A 12,491-nucleotide genomic window follows, 5' to 3' on the forward strand; every position below is an offset into this window, starting at 1 on the left:
ATACTTGGAGGATTTGTCAAGTCCTCGCAAGAGGCAGTACCCGTCAAAAAACAATAGATGGCTTACGGGATTGAACCCAAGACCTTTGGCATGAAAGTCTTACGCACTAACCATTACTCCACAGGGAAGGATGCAGCCTTGTAAACAGGGGGGGGGGGGCTGTCACAGACTTATAATGAGTTTTTGACCATCGCTTAAAAATGGAAATTGACATTTACACCACACTCTTCAATAATGCTTATTATCCAGTGCATTGGAAGACCGCTGTGTTTCATCACAACTCCAACCCGTCAAATCAATCAAAAAATCATTAAGAGGGCTCTGACTAAGTAGGCTGCGGACAACAAAATAATTCCGGATAACAGTTCGGGTTCAAGACGGGTCATGACACAATTCATGCTACGTATGAACTCTTTTCTAATATCCAATGGAATAAATCAAAACAACAATGCACAGGTGCCGTTCTGGTTGATTTGGAAAAGGCCTTTGACACCGTATGGTTAGAGGGTCTTTACCTAAAACTGAGCAGACTTGGCATAAGCAAGCCATTGTTGTACATACTTTATGATATGCCTTACGGTATAAAGTTTGTTGTCAAAAGTGGCAATGTAACTTCTACCACAACATTCTTAATTAAAAATGGTCTTCAACAGGGAGCGGTGAATTCGCCGATTCTTTTCAGCATTTACACCAGCGATCTGATAGGTAGTCTTACAAAGGCAATTGCGTACGCCGACGATCTTTTTGCGTGCAGAACTGCCCGAAAGGTTGAGGTTATTAGAATTCTCTTGCAGCGTGAATTCGACAAGATTCAGCGATATTGCGACGACTAGAAACTGAAAATAAATGTCCAGAAGTCGGAGACAATTCTGTTCTGGATTCCGTTGGTTAGGGCCACGAGGGATACGTGCAAGAATTGACGCAAGATGGTTATCGTTGATCTTCACGGGCAGCCATTAGCGAGCAAAAGTGTAGTGAAGTACCTGGTATCTGGTTAGATCAGTATTTAGCAGTCGGCTTGATCCCAGAGTGAAGGTAATTTGCTGGCCCTCATATGGCCGATGATCGTTTATGGTTGTTCTGTGTGGTTCAACGTTGCCCCTTCCCAGATGGAGAAGTTTCGGGTGTTCGAGCGGCAGTGTTTACGACGCTGTACCGGCTTTTATCGAACAGCCGAATCTTCTTACGTGCATTATACTATTCCAACGAGGTCCAGTATAACTGGGCTCGAATCAACAGAATTAACAATTTCGTGATAAAACTCGTTCTAGGTCACATTGCAAGAGCTATGTCTTCCAACAACAATTTAATTTTCGGGGCTTCAATCGGTACCTGATAGTGGGAAGTCGGGATGGGGTTTTAAGCCTTGGCCGGCTTACATACCTGTTTTATAGTTTAGGGGTTTAGTTTTAAGTAGAATGGGCATAGTGGCACAAAAAAATAAAAAGACAACAAAATATGAAAAACAAAAAACCTTAGATTTGCTGCTGTGGTTGTTCTAGTTTTAAGTAGTTTAAAGGTAGAATAGGTATTTTAAGTTAGTTTAAAGTGTTATTTAAGGACCTAATTTTAAGTAGTTTTTAAGTAAAAATAAAAGAGGATATTGGTATTAGTTTTTTTTTGTTTATTTTCTAATGAACACAAAAATAAATACAATTGAATTGAAGTTAAATAGATCTTAGGCCGAAAGGCATTAGAATTGCGTATTATTGTTTAACTAAGAGTGTCCGCATGGGACCATTAAGTTAGTTGTAAGTTATGGATAACTAGGCTAGTTTTATGAATTTTTGTCTAGCTTTAAGATAGTTTTAAGAAATAATGAATTAAACAAAAATCGCTGACAAAATTTAAATAACATAATGTGTATCTTAACCTTTCATTTAAATATTTTAGTGCTAAAGTATTCTATTGAAGAACACTCTTGTTTAGCAAGATATGGTTCAACTATTTAATTTAGACAAATCCCTACATATGAAAGCATTTCAAGATTCCAACCAGGATTCAAAATATGCCAAATTTAAAAATACAATTATTTAGAGAGACCATTTTACGCAAAACTGTTACAAAACTGTGTTGAAATTCTAAAAAACATACTGTTTTGCGGAACATTTTGAAAATATTTTGATCTTAAAGCTTTCAACAAAACTTGAAAATTGCAGAGAGAAAAATGTTAGGTTCTTGAATTCTAGAGAAAGGTTCATTAAAATACATAATTTCTTTAAAAACTAAATGAAAGCGAATTTTAAGGTAAACATATAAGTTGGGTAGAAACTTTATTGTGGCACTCACAAATTACACATTGCAAAATCTCTTTTCACTTCAGTTCTCGACAGATTGAAAGCTTTTATATTAAATAAATAAATATGAAACTTTAATTGTTTCTCAAATAGGTACTTACTTACTTAAGGTGGCGCTACAGTCCTGTGTGAACTAGGGCCTCACCCAACCCTGTTTTTCAAGCAGCCATTAGTTTAACGAAAGTGCCACTGTTCCTCTCATAAAAGATATTATGAAAATAATTGGCACGAGTACGATAACTTTGGCGACAAGTAATAATTACGGTTTTTGGTAGAGGGGCTTAATACAAGCATTTTTTACTATGGGAGGGTGGGGTCTATCTTCCCCCGTTTAGGCGGTAAGGGCAATTTAAAAAAATATGTATATTTAATGGAAAAAAATAATTAAAAAATAACGGTAATACTTACAATTAATTATTATACCTTTTTTTAAAGCCAACATTTTTGTCTATTAGCTTGTTATTAAATCAAGTGAAAACTATGCATATGTGGTTATTTTCAATTTTCTCAAAAAATAAAAGACATAAAATCATCTAGTTTTTAATTTTTGATCAAAAACAAATAAGAGCAATAAATTCTGAAATAAAAACAGTGGTAATTAATCTTGAAGTATTAAAAAATTACACTTTAACCCTTTTTTTTGCACAAATTTTGACTTTAAAACTATTTTTTTCAAAAACTATGCATAGTTTTGACTTGATTTAAAAACAAGCTAATAGACAAAAATGTTGGCTTTAAAAAAAGGTATAATACTTAATTAGTAATACTTAATTAGTACCCGTGGCATGATGTTAGTGCGTTGGACGGTCATGCAAGGGGTCTTGGGTTCAATCCCTGCCTCTGCCACCTGAATTTAAAAAAAAAAAAAATTTCGCGGGTACTGCCTCTTGCGAGGAATTGACAAATCCTTCAAGAGTAACTCTTGTAATGAAAAAGTGCTTTCTCATACTAGCCGTTCGGATTCGGCCCAAAATTGTAGGTCCCTTCCATTCCTGACAACAGTACTCGCACACAGGAATGGTTGAGAGTTGTAAGTCACTAGGCCCTGGTTCACAACGGACTGTTGCGCCACCCCATTTGATTTTTGATTTGATAATACTTAATTGTAACTATTACCGTTATTTTTTAATTATTTTTTTCCATTTAATATACATATTTTTTTAAATTGCCCCTACCGCCCAAACGGGGGGAGATAGACCCCCTCCCATAGTAAAAAATGCTTGTTTTTAACTGTTCTATACAAATCCGTAGCGTCAGATTAGCAAACCGGATTTTGGTGAATAACGTTATTTTACCAACAAATATTTAAATTAAATCTTTACTCTACAACCCATTGTATAAACTTGATGGCTCATATAAACCCCCCTGGATCGTTAATATATCAAAAAATGATGAATATGAGCTAAGCGATTGGAATAGGGCTGGATTCACATTTTGTTTTTGGTCTAAGGTCCTCAGTTAAAAGTAGAATTTTAGCAACAAAGTTTAAACCAATAAAATACAAATTCAATTTTCATACATAATAAATAAATTATTAAAAATATAAGGAGGGTCATATCCATTAACGCAATACGCTAAGATTTGAATTCAAGGAAATTCCTACAAAAATTAACTCTCAGGGGGTTATGACCACTAGAACAACATCCCCCCCCCACAGTGGATCCATCAACGAAACGGGTACTACAATTACCACTATTGGCCATGTAAAAATGTACATTTTAGGAAGAACCATGTAAATAGGTTAAAAAGTGAGATAATTGCAAAATTGTATGTTTTTTTTCTTCAAAATTCGATGGAATAGTCGGTATCCTGTAGATCATACATTTTTTGAATAACTACCTTTTTAAAAAATTGAATTAATACGCGGGTAGGTATAATCAAACAAATATTTCTTTTTCCCAATAGCAAAAGGAACCTTACCTTTTTAAAAGGGTGCAACCAACCTATACTCTCCCAATATAAAACTATTCGAAAGTTTATGTGGCTTTATACTTTTTTCTTTTAACAGGTAAATTATTTACTTTGGATGCTAATTTAATTACCTACAACTTTCTATCGCCATACCTTTTTTATTCATACATTCGTAAAATATGTTTTAGCATGACATAGAAGGAACAATGTGTGATCAGTATGTGTGGGGAAGTAGTTGGTGGGTAGGAACGGATATGCATCATTGCATGTGCATAAAGGTATTCATTAAAGAGAAAAAGTATATAAAATATACCACACTAAATTATGTAGAATTCATACTGTACCTAAATGTATACTTACGAGTGTTTGGAAGGTATTGTGCTGAGTAGAAAATCGATCACAAAATCGACTCAAAACGCCACTTATTACTAAAGCTGGTGAAGTATATATGTATGTAGATACATATGTACATATGTAAATACTTGAGTTATAGTTTTTTTTTTGATTAAAATAATAATTGTAATTGCTCTAATTACATTCATGACACATCCGCATGTCGATGTCACTTGATGAATTGTACGGGGATGGGAAAACGAACTTAGGTACAGTATGTAAAAGCTAAGAAGACAGGTGCCTATCAATAATTTTATATGGTTTGTGGTTGGTTTCCTTTTTTCTGACAAAAATATAATTTTTGTACTTTTTCTATTAAATGTACATAAGTATATTTAAATTTTTTTAAACAAATAAAGACGTTAGAAGAATTATAGTTATCGTAAACGATAAAGTAGTACGGCTGATTTTTTGGACTTTAATTTTTGCATCGTGCTCATTTTAAAATGTTACGTAATAAGTACCTGCAATAAACTTCTCCCTAAAAATAGGTTAGATTAGGTTAGGTTATAGTGATGGCTGTCCAAGATGGAAACGGGCACACTTAGACCAGTTTAATGGCCCATTGTGATACCACATACCTCCTAAGCTCAATGGAACCAGTTTGAGTCCCTTACGAAACGTGAGAGGCTGATTATGCTGATATTTATGCAATTATGTTATTTAGATCGTTAAAGAAGAATTCTCCTTCGAGCCAGAGAAGGGCATGTACAGAGAAGATGAAGAACTGTTTCTTCCTCTTACTCGGCCATACAGCTTCTGCAAAAGTAATTTGAGAATACGCCAAGTCTCGTGGGGTGCTTTCCTATTAGACAGTGTCCGGTTATGACACCTATTATCGAGCTTATATGCGATCTGCTTAGAGAGAACAAGCACCTTGAAAGTTTTAAATCCAGTGTTGGCCAGATGCTTTTTGTGACTTGACACGTGGTGATGTTATTCCACCTGGTGCCTGGTCTCCTCACAGCGTCTTGCATGAGCAACAGTTTACAAGTAGCGATTGGTATGCCATGTAAAGGTCGTCCCCAGTTCCCATTAAGGATGGACTGTCTAAGACTTTTTTGGAGGGTGGAGTCGCGATTGGAGAGGGCATGGATGCACGTCTCAGGCCCACCAACCGCGAGTTCACCTTCGATTGTTGTAGGGGGCCCGCTATTCGCGTTAACCTCATTTTTTTTATAAATTCGAATTTAAATGGATTCGAAGCCAATAGTTTATAGAGCCAGCTCGTTTAAGGCTGCAGGAGCCAAGGATTCTTTATTGAGTACCACAATGGCACTCCTATAAAGACCTATCACTTCTCTAGCTTGGCTATCTTCTTCTTATGCGTCGGAAGGGACGGGTTACAAACTCTGATCATCTCCAGAATGCCCTCGATACCAGCAGGTTGGATTGGAATCCAAATGCGGGCTTTAGGTCTGATAGGAATGTCTTCCTTAGCGACAACTTCGAGCTTCGCACCTGGCCAAACTTCACATAACCGGCTGACAGCGAACTTGTATAAGTCACAAGACCTCTGATCGCCACAAACCATGAGTTAAACATGGCCTTGATACCAAGATTCTTCGCTTATTGAAGGAAGTGGTCCTGGAAGCTCCCTCAAAATGTTTAAAAAGCCACCCGGGAGCTTAACCTTGACCAACGATCAGTAGATATTGTGCCATCATCATCGCTCGTGTCAAAGACCGGAACCACGACTTTGCCCTTCGCGACGTCACTGAAACTGGCTTGTTTCTTGACGGGATTGAGTGGAGTGCTGGTGTTGTGCACTCAAGGCCGTTTTGGTGTCTGAAGAGATACCGGTCTCATCATTTTTTTCATTGTTTTTTGTTTTGACTTTATTCATCTTTGGTCCCATGATTTGCGAAGAAAAGAGAAATTCGCATGTACAGATAAGTCTAGTTAATCCGGAGGTCACCAGGTATCCGGATACTCCGTTAGAGATTGGGACCCCAGCCAGGCTGATCATCGGCACGGGTCGTTTAACACTTTAGATCCAGCCCAATAAAGATTAGAGGTGGTTGGGGAGGAAGAGATAGGGTGAGGAGTCACTTGATGTTAAATCATCATTCTGATATGTACGGAGAAGATTGGGATTCGGTAACAGCAATTCAGCTATGTTACCTAGAGTGAGAAGGAGCATAGGAGATAGAGGCACTGTCTAGCTTTTTCGCCATTACACCGTGGGAACTTTGATGGGAGTTAGTGACATAAACGTAGGCTGGTATGCCTTGTTTAAGTGGGAGTGGGTAATGATTCTAGGTAGAGGGATAAGTACGTCCTTTCGTTTCAGGACTCATCTGGAGAATATTCTCGAGAATCATTGATCTTACTCAGCTTCTACAACTCGACAAGTTTGACGTTCAGAGTACCAGAGTACCTATTTTTATAAAAATAGGTACATTTGTATAAAATTGTTCAAATATGAAGATTTAAAAAATATTTAGGCATATTGTTACTAGGCAGTGTTGGTCATCTTAATATTTTCCAGTTAGTTAGTAGCCCAGTCAGTTAAGAACTTAGAAATTTAATGCCTTAGAGCCAGTAAAGTAGTCTTTGTCTATGTTGTGGAATTATGTTTTCATTTTGTGATTTTGTTTTCTTTTTAATTGAAAATTGATGTTTTCAACTTTAGAGTAACTAAACTTAAGATTTTCTCAATTGTTAAAAGTAAGTATTCGTCCGAGGTCTGCTCAAACCCATTTAAAAGGCTTAACATAAAAAGAAGTTTCTAAAAATTACTATAGCAGAATGATTGAAACGAATGAAGAAGCGAAAATTGCTATTTTTCAAAAGAACATAACTTGAGACTTGCGACTCAGGGCGAATGATGGCAAACCCAATATACTTACTCTCAAAATTGTTCACTTTGAGTCGAACGTTTGTTTCGCTACAAAACTGTTGGGGAAAATGTTTGGTTTTTTACTTAAATAAAATTCTAAGATGAAATAAAAATTGATAACCATATGAATACATTATTTTGAGTCAATACTTTATACAACCAACAACAACAGGTTATTGTAAGACAGGTGGCGGTAGAAGAGGTCACCCAGTTCATCTATCTGGAAAGCTATTATGTGTATTTGACACTCGATGCTAGATCGGACCTGGATGTCACCAATAGAATAAATGAAGCCCGTAGAGCATTCGGAATGCTTTCTAAAGTGTGGAACTGAAGGAAAATAGCCGTACCAAGTTAAAGTTGTTGGAGTCCAACGAAAAATTCGTGCTTCTGCATGCCTGCGAAACGTGGAAGTGCTCTCGAGAAGGTTGCAAATTTTTGTTAACCGCTGTCTACGTTACATCCTGTACATCTGGTGGCCACAAACCATATTTAACGATGAACTGTGGCTCAGGACTGGGCAAACAAAAGTGGATGTTGACATCGCGCAGAGAAAGTGGCGCTGTATTGGCCATACATTGAGGGAGCCGGCAGCAAAGCAGTGCTGTCAATGGAATCCATAAGGTAGAAGGTGGCCTGAAAGAACAAGAGTAACATGGAGATCATCTGCCATGAAGGAAGCTCGGTCCCAAAACTTGGAGACGTGGTCCCAGATGAGGTATCGTGCTAGGAATAGAGAGAGATGGAAGGATCTGGTTGCCGCCCTATGCTCCAGGAGGAGTTAAAGTGCTGCTACTAGCAGCCGGAAACGAAGAAGAGAAGAAAACTTTATACAGGGTGGTTTTTAATTGTGTGCCCAAACTGCATTCATAAGTAGAAGCTTTGCATGCTTTGCAAGCATGGTAACAAGGCTTAACGGATTCAGTTAGTGGTTGAACCACATGTCTACAATCTCTGATTATGTATCTACTAGGGGTTATCTAGAAATCCGTCGTTTTTCTACACCAAACTTTTCCACTTGATAATAAATTTTCTATATAAATTGATTCATAAGAAAATTAATACATATAGGTACATACAAATGTATGTATGTACATAATAAACAAAATACGAAGTTTTGTTAGATAATTTATCCTAAACTTTAACACTTTCTCGATAAACAAAAAAAAAATTAAAATGAAATTGTTAAACTTGATCAATGCGTATTTCCTTTCGAAGCATCTGAAAAGCAACTTGATCGAGAGGTTTTGTCAACAAATCTATTAATCGATCAGTTCCTACGACGCGCCCCAGTGTTAAAATGCCTCCAAAAAAACATTGCCGAACATACAAACTTCGAACTTTTATATGCTTTTTTTCTATTTTAACAGCACTTGCACTATCCACATATGAAATACTTTTGTCCTTTACGTTCTTTTAATAAGCCTTTTGGTCACATTGCTTCTTAGCTCGAGTCGTTCATCGTCTTTGTTTGAAAACCACCTACATACTATAAATCGCCAGTTTAAGTTTTATGTATATAAAATGACAAATAATAATTTCTAAACGATATTCATTTCTGAACATTTTCTGTATTATATAATTTGATTGATAATTAAACATAATATGTAAAGCAAAGTCTTGTTTTAGAGCATCTTTCGATGAAATTCAACTTCCTGCCTTTCAGAAACGATTTTTCGCTGAATGCAAACTTAATCGGAATACATATTCTTAGATTTAAGGCATCCAAATTTGACAAAGCCATAATTATTCAATAATTTAATTTAGTATTTTCAGATCTCAACGACAATTAAGGTTGTAGAATTAATACAGAACCTTTGTATTTCCGGTGGTTTATTCTGAAATACGTACAATTAACCAGTTTTTTTTATCGTACTATTCCCCATGTGAAGTTGATCTAGAAGGCTTTAAAAATCGAAAGGTTTGTCTCTCCCAAACGTTCAAACTGTAGCAGCAGTTTTAGCAGAGAGAAAAAAAACTAAACTAGTTTTTTTTTTCTCTGGCTGCTAGTTTGAAAATAATTGTGTCACTATGTAATCATTTGACTTTTTTATTCTGATGGCTTCTATTATTAAAATTTATTTTACAGAATTAAGGCAGAATTGGCCTAACAATATAAAGGGTGTGGTCTTTAAGAGAGTTTATTATAAAGACAAGGGTTTGCCGTTATGTTCGAAAATGACTTTTAGAATTGGCCGCCGCGGCTACCTCGAATAAATCGGGGCCGTTAGTCTGTCGTCTCAAATTTATTCACGTAGAAAAACAACAAACGATCTTGGAGGTGATACCACAAGCTCACGACGCTACGCGAGAAAAGTGTTCACCAAAAGTTTCCTTCATTAAATTCATGTGTTGCGTGATACATTTGCAGAATTTGGAAACGATCAGGTTAAGTCTAATAATTATGAAATGGCAAACCAAGTGACTGCTTTTAAAAGCCCAACTCCGAAAACAGTATTGCCACTAACTAAAACCCCACTGTTAAGCTTACCTTCATTTTCATTACTGGTACATGTGTATAATTTTAAGAGTCGTATTATTTAATATATATAATATATAGTAATTTAAAATCACACTGTCTTACTGTTCGAAACCTACCCTACTCAATTAAAAATGTGTGTTTTGAGTTAATGAAAAAATAAAAATTCAATAAAGTTATCAATTGGACTTTGCCATTTGACATCCCTTCACAAAAACGTATTGAAATTTACAAAAAATATTCCCCTTTGATATTAGTAGATAAATACATAGTTACTATTGAAAGCGACCTCGCTCTCTAGAAAGAAACTACTAAAATTTAGCAAATCATTTTCGTATCCGATTTCGATACTTACTTTTACCTTCCAAATCAATCAAGCAATGAGTTCTGACTACATCTTTAAGATTAAATGATATTTATAATTTTGGAAGTCCAATTGGCATGTGTAGGTAATTTACTATTTTACTTTCTCATGACCAAACTTTTACTCTATGAACTTCTCTTTTTCCATGTTGTGTTAGTTGTTGTTTTGTTTTCTGATTTCAATATTTTGATTTGTCTGAAAATGATCTGGTTTTTACAAAAGAAAAGTCATGAAGCAAAATTTGAATTGAATTCATTTTATAGAAATATGTATATTTGAGAAATGAGACTTTAAGTTTTACAAACCAAACTGCATTAACAAGTTATCATACATGTACTTAAAGTTTTGGAAGAGCCAGGCTTTGATTTTATTTTTTCACCAATGTATAAGTGGAATTTTCTAAAGGAGATGACTGCAATTTCATGTTCTTTTCTATGGCCAATTCATTAACTACGCTTATTTCTTTTGGTGTTAAACCAGATGGCAGTTCAAAGGATTTAAAATTTTCATTTTTCTTTAGTGATTCTATGATACTTGCCATTTCCTCACGGAATGCTGTATCCGTATCATTTTGTGAAGGCTTTTTTTGTTTATCTTTACTCTGCTTCATTACAGACATAGCTCGTGTCCATAATTCTTTTTCATTATCTATGTACTTACTGTAACGTAATTCTAAAGTTTTTAGTTCCTTATTAACATCTGCATTACTAGGTTCCAGGTTTTGAGCTTTGACTAATAATGCTCGAGCTCTCGCAAACTCACCTAACATAAGCAGAGCCCTTCCCTCCTGAAAAAGAGCTTTACAACTCATTTTGTTGTTCGTTAGGCGTCTTATCTCTCGACACATGAGAATGGTTTTGTTAGATTGGTTAAGCTTATTGTAGCAAACAGCCAAGTTTGTGTGTAACTTTATCAAGAAAGCAGTTTGTTGTTCTTGCTCTTCTTCATTTTTAAGTTGACAGAAGTTCAATGCATGAACAGCTTTCATAAAAGCCTTACACGCGTTCTTGTACATGCCTTGACCGAAAAAATCAATTCCTTTAAGATGGACATCTTTTGCTTTGGCAATGACGGCTGGAAATTTATTGCGATCCTCATCGGTAAGTGAATCTGTGGCATTTATATCACCTACAGCGTTGAAATCAACACATTCGATTATAAAGAGCCCATCGGCTTTGGGTTTGACACGTGGTGGGCATCCCATTTCGCGGAAGAGCAAGTGATAAGATATGACAAATTGAGCCTCTTCGCCTTTATACATTGATTTGACGGCTTCTTCGAGGCCTTCCAAGACTTCACCTCGTCCTGTGTAAAAGGAATGTGAAGAGCCTCGCAGAAATGACGAGTCAAAAGGGGCGCCCTCTCCCTCCCAATAAGCGTTGTAGCGAATGCAAACTCGGGCCATGGGAGGCACTGTTCCTTTTTCACTGTTGCCCTCCTTCGTGACTTTTTTGTACATATAGTCATTTAACTTGGTCATTTGGAGACGCAGTTCTTCAAAAGAATGCTGCCATGGGGAGACGAGTTTGGCATTATCGATGTCCGAATCATCTTCGTTATCTGATCCGGGGTTGATTTCATCGAATAAATCCGAAATAAATTCTTCATCGTCAAAGTTTGCGTTTATTTCAAATTTAGTGCCATTGACAATAAGATCACTATTATTAGCAAAATATATACAAAAAAGTTTGTACAAATATTCACCATTTTACTAAGCCATTTAAAATATTTTACCTTATAGATAATGGAGTACTGAGAATGTTTAAAGAAGGTTCTTCTACTTCGGGATTCATATCAATTTTCATTGCTTATTCAAAATAAAATACCAAATTATCGACTACAGATGCCGGTGTGCTTTCGATATTCTATTTGTATTTGTTTTCAATTTGAACCACTATTTGGAAAATGGAAAAAATACTTGGAATTAGCAGCAACAACTGTATTTAGGATTACAATACCACAAACAGAAATCCAAGGACAGCGAACATTCCAGCAACTTCATTGGCTTAACACAATGGTTGCGCGTAGTAATTATTGGGATTTTTTAAAGTATTCTCATAATTGTATTCCTAAAATCAGATTAATTGTCTTACATATAAGATCGTATTATCAACGGCGTAAAGTTATTCCGACATAACAACGCCTTAAATACTTGAAATCTTATTTATAATGAAAAGTACATGAGCATTAGTGGTCTAGTAAGAT

At 35.9% G+C, this 12,491-nt stretch overlaps 1 protein-coding gene across 1 annotated transcript; it reads right to left on the minus strand.

The window, feature by feature from the left end:
• Positions 1-10,537: 10,537 nt before the first annotated feature.
• Positions 10,538-12,220, minus strand: LOC129949702 (inactive peptidyl-prolyl cis-trans isomerase shutdown-like). The gene is made up of 2 exons (XM_056061313.1): positions 12,021-12,220; positions 10,538-11,944 (listed from the first exon to the last, which is right to left on the minus strand). Exons 1-2 carry the CDS (start codon positions 12,089-12,091, stop codon positions 10,654-10,656), a joined length of 1,362 nt encoding a protein of 453 aa, XP_055917288.1. The 5' UTR covers positions 12,092-12,220; the 3' UTR covers positions 10,538-10,653.
• Positions 12,221-12,491: the final 271 nt, after the last annotated feature.

Source organism: Eupeodes corollae, chromosome 3, assembly GCF_945859685.1.
Source record: "Eupeodes corollae chromosome 3, idEupCoro1.1, whole genome shotgun sequence".
Lineage (NCBI taxonomy): Eukaryota > Metazoa > Arthropoda > Insecta > Diptera > Syrphidae > Eupeodes > Eupeodes corollae.